At 46.7% G+C, this 18,566-nt stretch overlaps 1 protein-coding gene across 7 annotated transcripts in view; it reads right to left on the reverse strand.

Annotated features, from left to right (window-relative positions):
* LOC147122692 (la-related protein 1B-like) overlaps positions 1 to 18,566 on the reverse strand; it is a 125,790-nt gene that overhangs the window by 86,355 nt on the left and 20,869 nt on the right. For 4 of the 7 annotated variants that reach the window (XR_015081416.1, XM_086009259.1, XM_086009287.1 and 1 more), the window contains exons 3-4: positions 8,517 to 8,578; positions 3,772 to 3,831 (exon numbers count right to left, since the gene is read on the reverse strand). Coding sequence is in view for 2 of the 7 variants with exons in the window: in XM_086009259.1 (XP_085865385.1) it covers positions 3,772 to 3,831; positions 8,517 to 8,578 (122 nt within the window). In the remaining 5 variants the exon portion in view is untranslated. Of the gene's footprint in view, positions 1 to 3,771; positions 3,832 to 6,991; positions 7,100 to 7,531; positions 7,611 to 8,516; positions 8,579 to 14,718; positions 15,434 to 18,566 lie in introns of those variants that run through there. The other 3 variants (XM_086009271.1, XM_086009301.1, XM_086009294.1) reach the window with 3 other exon arrangements.

The raw sequence follows: 18,566 nt of genomic DNA on the forward strand, positions 1-18,566 counted from the left end.
GAGACCACTTTTCCAAATATGACCCAGTTAGGATCCAGAGGACAGATGAAAACAGGTAAAAGTATTTAACATGTAATAGGGAAAAGAGTGAATAATAAATATAATATTGACCCTGATTTTGAGGTCAGCGGCAAAGGAATGCTGCTCGCCGTTCACCTTGAAAAAAGCTGCCTATAAAGTTTTATTGGGCTCTAGAGCACAGACTTAGTCTTTTCCACTGTCAGTTGGATTTCGACGCCTTCTACAAGGGATCTATGGTGTCTGTGAATAGGAGAAGCAGCAGAGCCACTCAGTTTGAAGAATCCTCACATACAGCAAAGCAGGAAGTAAAAAAAAAAATGCAGGAAATATAAATTACTTTAAAATCATTGTACAGAAAGCAAAATAAAGATTGGGACGTACACATGGGATTAAGGGAGAAACTGAAATAGAAAAACACAAACATAATTTTTTTTTTAAATCTGCAACAATTAATTTTCTTGAGGGAATAAGACACCACACTTGTAAAATTAATTTTTCAGAGCCAGAGAGGTTGTTCAGAAGTAATTATGGCTTACTATGCCATTAAAAACTTGTTTGCTCCTGACTGAACAAGGCTTAAGTTTTTCCACTGATCTTTAGTGCGATAATAGTGGGTAATTAGTTTACGTTCTCACCTTAACAGCAGGTTCTGTGGCAATTCCATTAACGAAGACTGCCTGTGGATGAGCAGGATGTCACGGACAGCAACTTCCGGATTTCTGCGTTTAACTGCGCACGTGCGGATGCCAGAAGTTGCTGTCAGTTTTACCCAGTAATAAAGGCGAGCGCCGACAGCCTCACCATTATTACTATAGCCAGAGAAGTAAATCAAAAGTTAAAACGAGTAAATATAAAAAAAACGCGCATGCACAAAATTTTGAATGTGCTGCGCAGCTCGTTAAAGGGGCTGCACAGCCCCCAAACATTTAGAGGAAAGTTTGCATAGTCTGCTTGTATTCTTTCAAGTATAGAAGATATGGGGCTGATGTAACCGAGATGCTCAAGATTTGATAAATGTAAGAAATCACACAAGGTTATAGTCCAACAGCTTTATTTGAAATCACAAGCTTTCGGAGCACTGCTCCTTTGTCAGGTGAAGTGGAGAGATGCATAAAAACACAGCTTATATAGTCAGAGAATAATGTCAGATGTTTACAGGTAATCTTTCTAACTGCCATTTATCACACCTCGGCAGAGAGATAATCACAGCAATCAAAGGTGTAAATGGTGTCCAAACAGGTCAAGTCAGGAAAACATTACATCCAAAGATGTGCGGCTTAGGTTGATTGGCTATGATAAATTGACCCTTAGTGTTAGGGGGATTAAATACGTGGGGTTACGGGGATAGCGTGGGATATGTGTTGGTGTAGGGGTTACGGGGATCGGGTGGGATATGTGTCGGTGCAGGCTCGATGGGCCGAAATGGCCTCTATCTGCACTGTAGGGTTTCTGTGATTCTGTGAAAGAGCAATGAGGTGGGGTCACAAGGGGTCAAATGTTGCAGATGCTGGGGTCTGTATGAAAAACAAAAAAAAGACAGAAAACATTTTTTTCCTGGAAATCACAGCAGGTCCGGCCGCATCTGTGTGGAGAGAACAAGCCAACGACGACTCGAGTCTGGATGACCCTACGTCAGGTGGGGTTACATGTAGCGTGACATGAACCCAAGATCCCGGTTCAGGCCGTCCTCATGGGTGCGGAACTTGGCCATCAGTTTCTGCTCGATGATTTTGCGTTGTCGTGTGTCTCGAAGGCCGCCTTGGAGAATGCTTACCCGAAGATCGGAGGCTGAATGTCCTTGACTGCTGAAGTGTTCCCCGACTGGGAGGGAACACTCCTGCCTGGTGAGTGTTGCGCGGTGTCCGTTCATCCGTTGTCGCAGTGTCTGCATGGTCTCGCCGATGTACCATGCTCCGGGGCATCCTTTCCTGCAACGTATGAGGTAGACAACGTTGGCCGAGTCACATGAGCATGTACCATGTACCTGGTGGGTGGTGTCCTCACGTGTGATGATGGTATCTGTGTTGATGATCTGGCATGTCTTGCAGAGGTTGCTGTGGCAGGGTTGTGTGGTGTCGTGGTCGCTGTTCTCCTGAAAGCTGGGTAATTTGCTGCGAACGATGGTCTGTTTGAGGTTAGGCGGCTGTTTGAAGGCAAGTAGTGGAGGCGTGGGGATGGCCTTAGCGAGGTGTTCGTCATCATCGATGACATGTTGAAGGCTGCGAAGAACATGGCGTAGTTTCTCCGCTCCGGGGAAGTACTGGACGACGAAGCGTACTCTGTTGGTTGTGTCCCGTGTTTGTCTTCTGAGGAGGTGTCTGCGATTTTTCGCTGTGGCCCGTCGGAACTGTCGATCGACAAGTTGAGCGTTATATCCCGTTCTTACGAGGGCGTCTTTCAGCGTCTGTAGGTGTCCATCGCGTTCCTCCTCGTCTGAGCAGATCCTGTGTATTCGCAGGGCTTGTCCATAGGGGATGGCTTCTTTAACGTGGTTAGGGTGGAAGCTGGAGAAGTGGAGCATCGTGAGGTTGTCCGTGGGCTTGCGGTAGAGTGAAGTGCTGAGGTGTCCGTCTTTGTTGGAGATTCGTGTGTCCAAGAATGAAACCGATTCTGAGGAGTAGTCCATGGTGAGTTTGATGGTGGGATGGAACTTGTTGATGTTATCGTGATTTCTTACATTTGTCCACCCCAAGATTTGATAGGGTAGAGAGAGAAACTATTTCCTCTGGTGGGCGAGTCCAGAACAAGAGAGCATCACATTAAAATGAGAGTGGAAACCTGGAACTCTCTCTCGAGGCTGGGTCAATTGAAAACTTCCAGATTGACAAGAGTTGATTCAGGTAAATTCTTAATTATGGTCAAAGATTCAGATATAAGATAATACAGGAAAGAAATTAGGTTCTACAGCTTAAAAAACGAGACAGGTGGAACTTTGTTTTTAAACACAAAGATGAGAAAGTAGGAAGAGGAGTTGGGTGCTTTCCTGTTGGTATATATTCTTGTGCCATAGAAGAAACTCCTTTATAGAGGTTTTGAGCTAGTGATCAACATGAAACTAATAGTGCAGCCGCTTCTGGTATGGAAAACAACCATTTGCTGTCAATGACTGGGGGAAAAAAAGGTTCAGAATGCACTTATAAATTTTAGTGGAGTGAGGAAAAGGAGGGGGTTATTTGGCTGCACAAAGTAGGAATTTCTTAAGATGGACTGCATCCCGAAGCAATTACCCCCAGTGAATATCAGCAATATGCTACTTATGGTTATAGGTTGAATGAATTTTAAAAAATTATACTCCGATACAGATTGAATTAAAACATGTATAATTTCAACTAAAAAAACATTTAAAAGCCAGTGTTGCAGCTTGTTTCAGATGAGGCGGAACGAGTTCAATATACAGGAAACTCTCGATTTACCGGCACCCAAACAACCGGAAATCTCGGTTAACCGGCAAAATTCAGGAGTAGGTTCAGTTAAGTTTTTCTTCATATTAGTGGCCGTTTCTTGATTCTTGGCTGTGTAATCAGGGGTTTCTGCACTTGTACAGGGACACTTGGTCTGTGGCCAGGCTTCTTGCACCTGTTGCTAAGCAACAGGGAAGCCTGGATTTGTTCTGTGTACAGAGCTCTCGTACCTTTTAACTATAACTCTCTGTAATCCGAACTTTTTGATAAACCGGCACCATGCCGGTCCCGTCGGCGCCAGATAAAAAAGAGTTTCCTGTAAAAACAAGTGTACTACACAGTAACATACCTCTTTATTAGCGATTTCTCCTGGAGTAGGCCAATTTGTGATGTCACTGAAGTCACTCGCCTAATAGGAAGAAAATATGGATCATTCAAAAATTCAGCAGACTTAACATAGAATCTTACTGCACAGAAGGAGGCCATCGTGCCTGTGCCGGCTCTTTGAAAGGGCTATCTAATTAATCCCAATCCCCTGCTCTTTTCCATAGCCCTGCAAAACTTTTCCTTTTCAAGTATATATCCAATTCCCCTTTGAAAGTTATTATTGAACGTACTTTCACCACATTTTCAGGCAGTACATTCCAATCATAATTCACTGCGTAAAAAAAAAATTCTCATCTCCCCTGTGGTTACCAATCCTCCTGCCAGTGGAAAGTGTTTTTCCATATTTACACTGTCAAAACCCTTTATGATTTTGAACACTTCTATTAAATCTCCCTTTAATCTTCTCAGCTCTAAGGAGAAGAATCCCAGCTCTAGTCTCTCCACATAACTGAAGTTGCTCTGGTAAATCTCCTCTGCACTACCCTAATCATATGCCAAATGAGAAGGCATTTAATGAACCTTTCATGACAAGTCAAGGTCTGGAAATGTAATATTTATTCGAAGAAATCACAGGTTTAAAAGTTAGATATTTACTAAATACAAACACTTATAATTAACTTGAAGAATGTGGAAGTTGCAATTTCAGATTCCTATCATAAATTGACATAATATGGGGTGGCTCCTAAATGTCATCCTACCAAAGGCAACTGTTAGATAAAACTGCAGCAATGTGGATTCTCAACTTGAAGTCCCTGATCTCAACTATTCCAGTGCTTTCCTGGCTGGCCTCAAATCTTCCACCCTCCATAAACTGAAGCTCATCCAAAACTCTGCTGCCTGTATCCTAACGCACACCAAGTCCCGTTTACCCATTATCCCTGTGCTTGCTCACCGACATTGGATCCCAACAGTGTGATTTTAAAATTCTCATCCTCGTGTATTCCTCCATGGCCTCACCCTTCTATTTCTGTAGCCTCCTTCAACCCTACAAACCTCCAGGAACTCTGCGTTCCTCCAACTCTAGCCTTTTGCAATCCCACTCCTTTTGCCCCACCATTGGCGGCCATGCCTGGAGTCCTATAGGCCCAAGCTCTGGAATTCTGTTCTTAAACCTCTCCATCTCTCCCTCCTCCTTCTAGACCATCCATAAAACCTACCTCTTTAAATCAAGCTTTTGGCAACCCATCCCAATTATCTCCTTCTTTGACTCAGTGACAACTTTAAACTGATTATGCTCTACCAAAGCGAATAGGGATGTTTTCTTAAGTTAACAGTGGTATAACGGCAATACAAGTTGTTTTTGTAAACATGTCACAGTCCAATGGGATCAAGTATGTATGCTGCACAAACTCCCACATACTCATCACCCCAGTGCCCCCATGGTTGCCTTCAAAATTCTGTTCCTAGTTTTCAAATCCCTCCAGGGCCTCACGATATTAATTCTGCAATCTTCTCCAACACTATATCCCAAGAAACACCCTCCAATTCTGGTCTATGTGCAACGCCCTCTCCATACTACTGGTGGCAAAACCTTCAGCCACTATGCCCTCATTAGTTACCGTGCTAAACTTTCGTCTCTAAATCGCCCCCTACTTTCAAACACATCCTCAAAACGTATTTCTTTAATCAGTTTCCTTCTCATCTGCCTTCCTTCTCCTTTGTTACCCATGACTTGGCTATTCCAACGCACTCCTGGCCGGCCTCCCACTGTCTACCCTCCATATTCTTGAGGTCCACCAAAAATCAGCTGTCTGTGTCCTAACTCGCACCAAGTCCCATTCACCATCACCCCTGTACGCATGGTTAAGCAACGCCTCGATTAAAAAATTCTCATCCTCATATTCAAATCCCTCCATGGCCTCACCCCTCCCCATCTCTGTAATCTCCTCCAGTCCCACAATTCTCAGATATCTGTGCTCCTCTAATTCTCACCTCGAGCAGCCCCGATTTTAATCACTCCACCATTGGTCGCTATGCCTTCAGCTGCCAAAGCCCTAAGCTCTGGAATTTCCTCCCGAAACTTCTCCGCTTCTCTTTCCTCCTTGAAAACACTTCTTAAAACCTACCTCTTTGACCAAGCTGCCCTAATACGTGGTTCGGTGTCAAATTTTACAACGCTTCTGTGAAGCGCCTTGGGATGTTTTACTACGTTAAAGGCTCTACATAAATGCAAGCTGTTGTTGTTGAACTTATTTCCTATTTCGTGATCATTGTCCACCACTCTCCCGTAAAGCACTTTAGGGAAAGTACTATATAAATTTAAGTGGTAGTTGCTGAAGTTGCAGTAGTTTCACCAAATGCACAAGTGCTTCCATTTGTTGTTGTAAGCTTTCAAAATGGAGGATTCTCTGGATGCCAGCAACCTGATAACGCACCAAGAATGTGACTCATGGCTTGGGTAAGTTAGTACAGTCACAATCCTCCTGTAGCTCATTACAATTGGCTATTCCTATGAGGGCCCAGACAGTGGGCAATAGCACACTATTTGACGTTCTTTGAGGGTGGGAGTGAAAGAATCACGGCCAAATCAAAGTCCAGATACTTTCCACAAGTGGTACCCTTTGTTGATATTTTTCCCTTCTTTTCTGAAGCTCAAATTCTAAATATTAAATATACTGCTCCATTCCAAACATAAAACCAGAGACCCTCTGATCTATATGCTCTGTAGAAGAGACCTGCAAGAGATGGGAGAGGAGTGAAGGGTGCAATTCAGAACAAGGCGTTATATATAACCTAGCAAGAGAAAACATTACAACCTCACAGGGTGCAAATTTCTTAAAAAGGACAGTATATTTCAACTTTCTCCCACCTCGCAGCAAGATGACTTTGATACGAGGTTGAAAAAATAAAAATGAATGTGGTATGTGCTGTCAGGGGAAATCAAGGGCTGAAATCCAGCTCTTCAGAATGAGCCAAAACCCATCTGTTCTCCTATTTTCTCTCCTCCCTTCCCTCCTTAAAGCACTGAATACCCTGCTCAGATTTGGTTCCACAATGCAGGTCTGCACAATTTCCCCTTCTCTAATACATTGGCACGGAGGCCAACTGTAGCAACTCTACTGCTGTCCCAGACTGCAAACTGAGGATCAAACATGAAACTTTCCTGGTCTGTATTGACTGGCTACTCAAACAAACCTGCTGACCCTTAAGGAGAGATTCCTACAGTTTTAATTTCTTCATACCTTTATTTTTGTTTCCTTGGGTCACCATTACCACAACCTGCACTGGGATAATCAGCACTAAACACAGTGCCATGTTTCCTTCACAACACCACTTACTAAGGCAGGAAATTGTTTTGTTTAATCTTTTCTGTACTACTGTACTTTCCTTGCAGAGATTCAAATGGGCACGATGCAGCAGCAAATCAGTAGAGTTAGTAAATCTGGGCTCTGCCTCTTGCTGCATGCCCCACCTCCCCTTCAGACGATGCTAACTCTTGCTGGAGTATAATTCCATAGGTGCTGGAAGTTGTCCAATACCATGGCAAAGTGGTCATTCTTCATGTGCAAATAAGGCTGTGGGGATGCCACAAAATATACACTTTCCAGCGAAGTATCACTGGTTTGTGATCAGAAGCAGGAACCCAGACTTATTTCATTCCCTCCAAAGTCCAGAGGTGCCAAGGCCAGTAACAGCACTGCAAGCAACTGAATAAAAAGAAACCCAGAATATTTTCAACCTTCTGGAACACCTTCATCCACTGTGCCAGTGATTCTATATACCTGTGGGATGCAGCAACAGATTTACCAGCTCGATTGATTTGCTAATGCCTCTTGCCCATTTGAATCTGTTACAATGAAACAATGCAGAAAACAAAAATAAACAATTCACTGACTTAGCAAGTGTTGTTGTGAAGAAAATAGGTCAGTGTTTGGCACTGATTTGCCCACAGCAGATCCTGCCATGACAGTTAAAAAAAAATGCAGGACTGTAGGTGGGAGAAGGTCAGTTGAGAAGTAAAGAAATTGTTCGAGACATTGGAGGCAAGAGCTTGAAGGGTGGATAAAGTGCAAAAAAAAAAAAGGGCAACCTAGCAGCAACCAGAGGCACAATGGAAAAAAATGCTGCAAATGTTGTAAACACTCAGGTTAGACAGCACTGGGGGGAAATAGTCGGGCTCAGGTTCATATTTTGGATGCTATGCCTTTTGTTAGAACTGGTGAATGGTCCACACTCAAAACATTAATCCGTCCCTTGTCCCGCTTTTCATATTGTAACTATTCCTGTTCTGCTTTTACTAAGAATGGGTAATGCATAATAACCCTTCAGAAATAAAGCAAATTAGGAAAAAAAAAAGTAAAAAATAAATTGGAATTTGGAAAAATGGCCCAGAGGGAAGAAATAATCTGAATCCACTGGAAAGAAACAAAATACATATTTCAAGTAAGTTGTCAGATCATACAAGACTCATCATTTTATCAACTCCAAAACACACCAGGCAGGGAAGAGGAGCAGGAGAAAGGAAAAGGAGAACATGTTTTAAGGGGATGGGGTGGCCCAGACAACTAATAAAAGGTACAGCAGGTTACAAAATTATTTTTGGCCAGACCCAAAAATGTTTGAGAAGGTGAGCTGTCAACAAAACTTTCTAATGAAGGGGCCATATAGTTTATTGGTTTCTACTCATGATATAGTTTGAATATATAAGCTTACTATAAAACTACACAAGGACAATCCTTTAAGGATCTGTTAGCTTCTTTTACGTACCTTCCCAGTTTTCTTTGTCTTGGGCTTGCTTGCCTTGATTACTTTGGCTGAACTTTGTTGCTCTGAAATTGAAACGTTCAGTTTAAGTCTTTTGTACACAACTGAAAATTTAAGCATGGAAATTCAAGAATGTCAATCAAAATAAAATACGCATCAGAATATTACAACAATAAGGATTAAATATTGCATGTGGATTTGGCCAACACCAGGAAACCCACAAAATGTACCACTTTTGTGGCGAGGCTCCTTTTAGAAAAAAGTGCTTTCTTCTGTGTGTCTTTGTAGTAATTTCTCAATTTTGTACACCAATCAAGTGCGCTGTTGGTTTTCACCCTTCCGCTCTGAAGCATGCACAAGAGTAGCCAGGGAACACACTCCCACCAATTCCGCCCTCTTTCCTCATCAACATAGCAAAAACAGGAGATTTGGAATGTCAGAGGTGCAAATCTATACCTCATTACTTCAGGATGCAATACATTAGCGTTCTAAAACTACAGCACCATATATTTCCATCTATATGGTTCTATTCACTTATTCCCATACAATTGCATTTTTAAAATTGAGGACCAGACATTACAACAAAATAGTTAGGTAACTGAAAGCATTACTACATTCAGGCTTGAAGAACTCAATGGTCTATAGCTATGGCTTCACACACCACAAAACCGTGAAGCAAAAAAGTGTGCAAAACAATTACATTCATTTTTAATAAAAAATAAATGAAATTTCCACTTTGGACGCGGGAATCTGAAGTATAATTTCAAAATTTGTGGATGGCACCAATTTTTTTTTGGGGGCGGGGGGGTGCTGTTAACACGGAGGAGGACTGCAACAAAATACAGGAGGACATCAATAAACTTGCAGAATGGGCATGCAATTGGCAAGTGAACTTCAATACAGATAAGTGTGATGCGGTACATTTTCGTAGGAAGAACAAGGAGGCCACATACTCCTTGGAAAATAAGAGTCTAAATGGGGTAGAGGAGCAGAAGAATCTGGGGGTACGGATACACAAATGACTAGAAATAGCAATGCAGGTCAATAAGGCCATAAAACAAGCAAACACACTAGGGTCCATTTCTAGAAGAGTAGAATTGAAAAGCAGAGAAGTTATGTTAAACTTGTACAGAACCTTGGTTAGACCACACTTGGGTGTACTATGAACAGTTCTGGTTTCCATATTATAAAAGAAATACAGAGGCACTGGAGAATGATACTAGAACTGAGAGGTTGTACCTATCAAGAAAGATTGAACAGGCTGGGGCTTTTTTCTCTGGAAAAGATTGAGGGGTGGCCTGGTAGAGGTCTTCACTATGAAAGGATCTGACAGGTTGGACGTAGAGATGTTTCTACTTGTGGGTGAGACCAGAACTAGGGGCCATAAATAGAAGATGGTCACTAATAAATCCAATAGGGAACTTAGAAGAACCTCCTTTACCCAAAGAGTGGTTAGAATGTGGAACTCGCTACCACAAGGAGTAGTTGAGGCAACTAGCATAGATGCATTTAAGGGGAAGCTAGGAGAATGAATAGGAGATGTTGATGGGGTTGAAGGGTGGAATGAGGCATGAATGGAGCATGAATCTGTTGAGCAGAATGGCCTGATTCTGTACTGTCAATACTATGTAATACTAAGTGTACAATGCTCACAAAGTTACTCCATCTTACTGTTCGAGAACTATTGAAAAACTTTAAAAATGCATTTTTTCTATGTCAAATGTCTCTATTTTTGTTATAGAAAAGTACAATACCATGTGCCAATTCAGCTTCCTGTACAGTACAGAATGAGTCATTTAAATTTCTCAATTCTAGCTTTCTTCAATCTAACACAGTGCCAAGCTATTGGAAGCTGCATCATATTACATCATAAGTTTCAACATATCCATCACCTGATAAAGCTCAATACTTCAGATGCTTTGTGCGCCATTAATAGTTTAGGATAGTACCAGGAGAATTTACACGGACATATATATGTTAACAGCAGTTATGCGGCAAATGTTACCACTTTTTGTGTCTTTGTCAGCGTGTTTGTACATTCAAAGGCAAGAGACCTTTCCTACATACACCAACTGGACAAAAAAAAAATTCCTATTCACAATACCGAGACTTTTAAAAAGATTCCACACCCCAAATTTCTTCAGTTACAGCTTGCATTCGGCTTGCTGTATTTGAACACAAACTTACATACAGATACAGATCACAGCAAGAGGCAAGCAACTATACAAGCAAAACTTGAATGACTCAAGCTGCCATCAGGGAGTTTTAAAATATGGTTAAAGCTGCGCTGCAACCATCTATTGACAAAAATCCCTGCTTTCCTCAACTCAAACTTTTGAATGCAACATCTTATTTCCTATTTTTACATCATTGCTATTCCTGTCCCATAGCAACGTCCTTCAGATGAATGACTGCACTACTTCTACTGTCACTCTATCTGGACTACATGAAGGTATGAAAGTGTGTAGTTTTCTCTACAATTATTCCTAACACCCTAGAAAAAAGGTACAACTTCACCCACCACTCATTGTTCATCTGTTACTGCTAAGCCAGTTGTTTAAAAAACACAACAAAAAGGATGCCAAGAAAGTTGCCAGTCAAAAATGAATTCTACAGTACATGAATTAATGGAATACATGTTCAATAAAAATATTTAATTGCACCCAAATTAAATCCTTTCAAAACAATTCATCTGTTAGAATAATGCGAACGAGGGTGGCGCCAGTCTAATGCTATACAAAAGCACAGGGTTCAATGGACATCCTTGCACTGGTTTACATGTGAATCACGTTTGAGTATTAACTGTGGGAGCATCAAATCTTAAGTGATCAAAACTTGGGGCATCGCTGGTTAAATTATTTAGCAAAATATTTATGCAATTTAAGTTATATTTATCTTTATAAATTGGCAGCAACATTCCAATAAACTTCAATTCCATTCGGAATTTATGATGGCTGTAGGACAAGTGGTTAAAGTTGTACGTAGGTACTGCGTCATACCATTATATAAATCTGGTTCCCACATGTCAAGTGTCAAGTACACTGCATGGCGTACCATTTTGCCACATAGACTGTAAAGATCCTATATTCAATCCTTTCTGATGTATTAACCTAGTTCAGCTAGGGTGATACTGGTGGCTCAAGTAGTTACCGCACCCAAGGCAGGGAGAAGTTTAAAATATTCAAGTCAATGGGGGGCAGAGAGGCGGGGGGGGGGGGCGGGGAGGAGCAGGGGGCGGGGAGGGAGAGGGGCGCAGAGGGCGGGGAGGGAGAGGGGCGCAGAGGGCGGGGAGGGAGAGGGGCGCAGAGGGCGGGGAGGGAGAGGGGCGCAGAGGGCGGGGAGGGAGAGGGGCGCAGAGGGCGGGGAGGGAGAGGGGCGCAGAGGGCGGGGAGGGAGAGGGGCGCAGAGGGCGGGGAGGGAGAGGGGCGCAGAGGGCGGGGAGGGAGAGGGGCGCAGAGGGCGGGGAGGGAGAGGGGCGCAGAGGGCGGGGAGGGAGAGGGGCGCAGAGGGCGGGGAGGGAGAGGGGCGCAGAGGGCGGGGAGGGAGAGGGGCGCAGAGGGCGGGGAGGGAGAGGGGCGCAGAGGGCGGGGAGGGAGAGGGGCGCAGAGGGCGGGGAGGGAGAGGGGCGCAGAGGGCGGGGAGGGAGAGGGGCGCAGAGGGCGGGGAGGGAGAGGGGCGCAGAGGGCGGGGAGGGAGAGGGGCGCAGAGGGCGGGGAGGGAGAGGGGAGCAGAGGGCGGGGAGGGAGAGGGGAGCAGAGGGCGGGGAGGGAGAGGGGAGCAGAGGGCGGGGAGGGAGAGGGGCGCAGAGGGCAGGGAGGGAGAGGGGCGCAGAGGGCAGGGAGGGAGAGGGGCGCAGAGGGCAGGGAGGGAGAGGGGCGCAGAGGGCAGGGAGGGAGAGGGGCGCAGAGGGCAGGGAGGGAGAGGGGCGCAGAGGGCAGGGAGGGAGAGGGGAGCAGAGGGCAGGGAGGGAGAGGGGAGCAGAGGGCAGGGAGGGAGAGGGGAGCAGAGGGCAGGGAGGGAGAGGGGAGCAGAGGGCAGGGAGGGAGAGGGGAGCAGAGGGCAGGGAGGGAGAGGGGAGCAGAGGGCAGGGAGGGAGAGGGGAGCAGAGGGCAGGGAGGGAGAGGGGAGCAGAGGGCAGGGAGGGAGAGGGGAGCAGAGGGCAGGGAGGGAGAGGGGAGCAGAGGGCAGGGAGGGAGAGGGGAGCAGAGGGCAGGGAGGGAGAGGGGAGCAGAGGGCAGGGAGGGAGAGGGGAGCAGAGGGCAGGGAGGGAGAGGGGAGCAGAGGGCAGGGAGGGAGAGGGGCGCAGAGGGCAGGGAGGGAGAGGGGCGCAGAGGGCAGGGAGGGAGAGGGGCGCAGAGGGCAGGGAGGGAGAGGGGCGCAGAGGGCAGGGAGGGAGAGGGGCGCAGAGGGCAGGGAGGGAGAGGGGCGCAGAGGGCAGGGAGGGAGAGGGGCGCAGAGGGCAGGGAGGGAGAGGGGCGCAGAGGGCAGGGAGGGAGAGGGGCGCAGAGGGCAGGGAGGGAGAGGGGCGCAGAGGGCAGGGAGGGAGAGGGGCGCAGAGGGCAGGGAGGGAGAGGGGCGCAGAGGGCAGGGAGGGAGAGGGGCGCAGAGGGCAGGGAGGGAGAGGGGCGCAGAGGGCAGGGAGGGAGAGGGGCGCAGAGGGCAGGGAGGGAGAGGGGCGCAGAGGGCAGGGAGGGAGAGGGGCGCAGAGGGCAGGGAGGGAGAGGGGCGCAGAGGGCAGGGAGGGAGAGGGGCGCAGAGGGCAGGGAGGGAGAGGGGCGCAGAGGGCAGGGAGGGAGAGGGGCGCAGAGGGCAGGGAGGGAGAGGGGCGCAGAGGGCAGGGAGGGAGAGGGGCGCAGAGGGCAGGGAGGGAGAGGGGCGCAGAGGGCAGGGAGGGAGAGGGGCGCAGAGGGCAGGGAGGGAGAGGGGCGCAGAGGGCAGGGAGGGAGAGGGGCGCAGAGGGCAGGGAGGGAGAGGGGCGCAGAGGGCAGGGAGGGAGAGGGGCGCAGAGGGCAGGGAGGGAGAGGGGCGCAGAGGGCAGGGAGGGAGAGGGGCGCAGAGGGCAGGGAGGGAGAGGGGCGCAGAGGGCAGGGAGGGAGAGGGGCGCAGAGGGCAGGGAGGGAGAGGGGCGCAGAGGGCAGGGAGGGAGAGGGGAGCAGAGGGCAGGGAGGGAGAGGGGAGCAGAGGGCAGGGAGGGAGAGGGGAGCAGAGGGCAGGGAGGGAGAGGGGAGCAGAGGGCAGGGAGGGAGAGGGGAGCAGAGGGCAGGGTGGGAGAGGGGAGCAGAGGGCAGGGTGGGAGAGGGGAGCAGAGGGCAGGGAGGGAGAGGGGAGCAGAGGGCAGGGAGGGAGAGGGGAGCAGAGGGCAGGGAGGGAGAGGGGAGCAGAGGGCAGGGAGGGAGAGGGGAGCAGAGGGCAGGGAGGGAGAGGGGAGCAGGGGGCAGGGAGGGAGAGGGGAGCAGGGGGCAGGGAGGGAGAGGGGAGCAGGGGGCAGGGAGGGAGAGGGGAGCAGGGGGCAGGGAGGGAGAGGGGAGCAGGGGGCAGGGAGGGAGAGGGGAGCAGGGGGCAGGGAGGGAGAGGGGAGCAGGGGGCAGGGAGGGAGAGGGGAGCAGGGGGCAGGGAGGGAGAGGGGAGCAGGGGGCAGGGAGGGAGAGGGGAGCAGGGGGCAGGGAGGGAGAGGGGAGCAGGGGGCAGGGAGGGAGAGGGGAGCAGGGGGCAGGGAGGGAGAGGGGAGCAGGGGGCAGGGAGGGAGAGGGGAGCAGGGGGCAGGGAGGGAGAGGGGAGCAGGGGGCAGGGAGGGAGAGGGGAGCAGGGGGCAGGGAGGGAGAGGGGAGCAGGGGGCAGGGAGGGAGAGGGGAGCAGGGGGCAGGGAGGGAGAGGGGAGCAGGGGGCAGGGAGGGAGAGGGGAGCAGGGGGCAGGGAGGGAGAGGGGAGCAGGGAGGGAGAGGAGAACCAGGGCAGGATAGGAGGATGAGTAGAGCAGGGGGGAGCTAGGAGGAGGCAGCGGGGGGTGGGTGGTACCTTAACATAGCTGTCCCATATGCTCCAGAACCACAGAAATTTGAAGTGAAGTTGACGTTACTCTACATCTTATATGCACCAAAATAAAATTGGTCGAAAATGTGTTTACGTGCAATATCAAAGTCCAGTTGTCGGATATTAAACATTCTCCGATTTCACTTTGAACAGAACGGTTTTTGGGCAGGCTCACCTGCTAAGGTAGGAAAAAAATTCACGTAGACTGGAGTTCTCTGAAATTCTTCGAAGAGATTTATAATCTTCACTACCACTAATTTGGTCATTCAGAAATCCTTTCAACCTTTTCTGCCTTGTTCAAAGGGAATTGTTGCCACATAAGTGCCAGCTTTCTATCAAACCTACCATCCAGCAAATTCAGCTGGGAACAGGAAAAAGGCAATTTTTAAAAAACAACAGCATCTAACTGGTTGGTCAACATTCCAATACCAGTCAAAGAAACCCCCTAAACATTCTGTGTTGATTATTTAAGTAATAAACATTCTACCATTTATTGAAAGAATAGAATACACAATTATGGATGATTGAAAGCAAATAACAGACTTTAAATTAATCAAGTTTAAAAAAAATCAAATTACAACCCAATATGCACCTTCAAACTGCCGTTAACGGCATGAGCACTTACCTTGTATAAAAACAAAGCAACACTAGTTAACAGTTAAATGCAGTGATAAAAATGACCCAAGACTGCAAGGAGATATTGTGCCATGATTCACAGCAGGATACAGCAAAGAAATAGCGATGGCTCAGAATTTGCGGAAAGCATTCGCTGCTGGCCTCGAAAAACGCTTCGCACAAGGATCTTGTTGAGAACTTCAGGTTTTCCGATCTTCAATTCAAATCAACGAACTGTAGTGTCTTGTGTCAACTGTTGTAACGTCAACAGCCTATCAAAACGCAGAATTCTCAAACAGCAAGCAAGGAAGTGAGCATGCTCTTAAAATTCTAACTTTTTTAAATAGCTAGAGAGCGCAAAGCAAAATTGGGGCTCTCATATAGGGAAAAAGACAAACCTGAAATAAAGATGGTCAAACTTTTTTTTAAAAAAGTAAAACTTTTTTTTGAAAAGTTTAATTTTTATTTTTATTAAAATGGTCAAATTTGACACTGCACAAAAGTAAAATTAGTTTTCCAGGCCCTTAACATTTGTTTATCAGTAATAACGCTGTCAAAACCCCAGTTACACCTAATCCCTTTGGGCCTAACTTTTAGTGGGGAATTTAACAGCGCACTTACTGCAGAAGAACCGACGTTTTTATCAGTTTCAATGATTTGACTGATTATACTCAAAATCAGTATAACCGGGGTGGGGGGGGTGGCTGCGGCGCGGGGGCACAGCACAGCCTATTTCGGAACTGCTAATGATTGACTGCAACTTTGGGATTTCTGCATGCGCCAAATCCCGAAGGTGAACGCTGCCAGTTCACCATCATCTCGACTGCAAATTCCGGACCAATATTTTTATGAGAACTGAAGGAGAAAAATAGCAATATAGAGAAGAACATAAGAAATAGGAACAGGAGTCGGCCATTTGGCCCTTCGAGCCTGCTCCGCCATTCAATAAGATCATGGCTGATCTTCTACCTCATCTCCGCTTTCCTGCACTATCACTAGATTCCCTTAATATTCAAAAATCTATCAATCTCTGTCTTGAATATACTCAACGACTGAGCCTCCACAGCCCTCTGGGGTAGAGAATTCCAAAGATTCACCACCCTCTGAGTGAAGAAATTTCTCCTCATCTCAGTTCTAAATGGCCGACCCCTTATTCTGAGACTGTGACCCCTGGTTCTAGACTCCCCAGCCAGGGGAAACATCCTCCCTGCATCTACCCTGTCAAGCCCTGTAAGAATGTTGTATGTTTCAATGAGATCACCTCTCATTCTTCTAAACTCTAGAAAATATAGGCCTAGTCTACTCAATCTCTCCTCACAGGACAATCCCCCCCATCCCAGGAATCAGTCAGTACCCCGCTAGTTACAGACTGCCAACCCGAAAATGACCCATTTATTCCTACTCTGTTTAACCAATCCTCAATCCATGCTAGTATATTACCCCCAATCCCATGAGCCCTAATTTTGTTTAATAACCTCTTGTGTGGCACCTTATCGAATGCCTTCTGAAAATCCAAATACACCACATCCACTGGTTCGCCCTTATCTGTTCTGCTAGTTACAACCTCAAAAAATTCTAACATTTGTCAAACACGATTCCCTTTCATAAATCCGTGTTGACTCTGCCCAATCCTATTATTATTTTCTAAGTGCCCTATTACCACGGCCTTAATAATAGATTCTAGCATTTTCCCTACTACTGATGTCAGGCTAACTGGTCTGTAGTTCCCCATTTTCTCTCTCCCTCCTTTCTTAAATAGTGGGGTTACATTTGCTACCTTCAAATCCGCAGGAACCGTTCTAGAATCTATGGAATTTTGGAAAATGACAACCAATGCATCTACTATCTCTAAAGCCAAATCTTTCAAAACCCTAGTATGTAGGCCATTAGGTTCAGGTGATTTATCGGCTTTCCGTCCCATTAATTTCTCCAGTACTATTTTTTTACTAATAATTTCTCTCAGTTCCTCATTCGTGTTAGAGCCTTGGTTCTCCACTATTGCCAAGAAGTTTTTTGCGTCTTCTTCCGTGAAGACCGACACAAAGTATTTGTTTAATTTCTCTGCCATTTCCTTATTCCCCATTATAATTTCTCCTGTCTCAGCCTGTAAGGGACCCACATTTACTTCGCTAATCTTTTCCTTTTTACATATCGATAGAAGCTTTTACAGTCTGTTTTTATGTCTCTTGCTAATTTACTCTCATTTTATTTTCCCTTTCTTTATCAATTTCTTGGTCCTCCTTTGCTGAATTCTAAAATCCTCCCAACCATCTACCTTACTACCCTTTTTGGCAACATTATAAGCCTCTCCCTTTGATCTAATACTATCTTTAACCTCTCGTTAGCCACGGTTGGACCACTTTTCCTGTGGGGTTTTTGTGCCTTATTTGTTATAAATTATGTATTAATTCTTTAAATGTTATGCCTTTACTTGTCTACCGTCATACCTTTTAATCTGGTTTCCCAATCTATCGTAGCTAACTTGCCCCTCATAGGAGTTCTTCTCCAGCTGCGAGAAGTCTTTAACCCTGGCACCGGGCAGGCAACACAACCTTCGGAACTCTCAGTCGTGGCTGCAGAGAACAGTATTCTATCCCCGACTATACTGTCCGCTACCACAACTACATTTCCTTTCACACCCACCCCCCCCCCCCCCCCCACTTCAATGGCCTCCTGCACCATGGTTAGCTTGCTCATCCATCCTGCAGGCTTTTCCCTCATCCACATAGGCAGCAAGAACCTCATACCTGTTGGATAAGGGCAAAGGCTGAGGCTCCTCCAGCACTGTACCTGGGGTCCACTTACCTGCCTCAGTTGCAGACCTATACCACTACCTAACCTAAGGGGTGTGACTGCTTCCTGGATCAAAGTGTCCAGGTAACTCTCCCCACCCCTGATGCCCCGTAATATCTGTACCTCAGACTCCAGCTCAAAAACTCGGAGCTGAAGTTCCTCAAGATGCAGGCACTTACTGCAAACGTGGTTGTCCGGGATCACAATGCTCTCCACAAGCTCCCACATGCTGCAGTTGCGACACACCACCAGCACTGCCGTCCCTAAATGACCTTGTTTAATTTAATTAAATTTGCAATTAGGTAACTTAGTTTACAGTGTAGTTTCTTGACTACTTGATCTAGATTAAGTTAAGGGTACTGAAATTAAATATCTACCTGTAACACAAAGCACAAGTAGTGTCGGCAAAAAGCAACAACTCCTTCCCCCTCTTCTCCAAATTCCCAAATAAAACACTGTTCAAGTCCACTCCATTTAATCCCGCTCTGTGCAGGCCGCACCTTCAGTCTTCAATATAAAAGGAGTAAACTATTTGTATCACAATTTCCCAGCCTCATTTCTTTGACGATTGCACGCAGTCAGAAAGTACTAATACCAATGAAAAGCCAATAGTAG

Source organism: Somniosus microcephalus, chromosome 2 (assembly GCF_052327205.1).
Source record: "Somniosus microcephalus isolate GS21.2 chromosome 2, FLI_Smic_1.0, whole genome shotgun sequence".
NCBI lineage: Eukaryota > Metazoa > Chordata > Chondrichthyes > Squaliformes > Somniosidae > Somniosus > Somniosus microcephalus.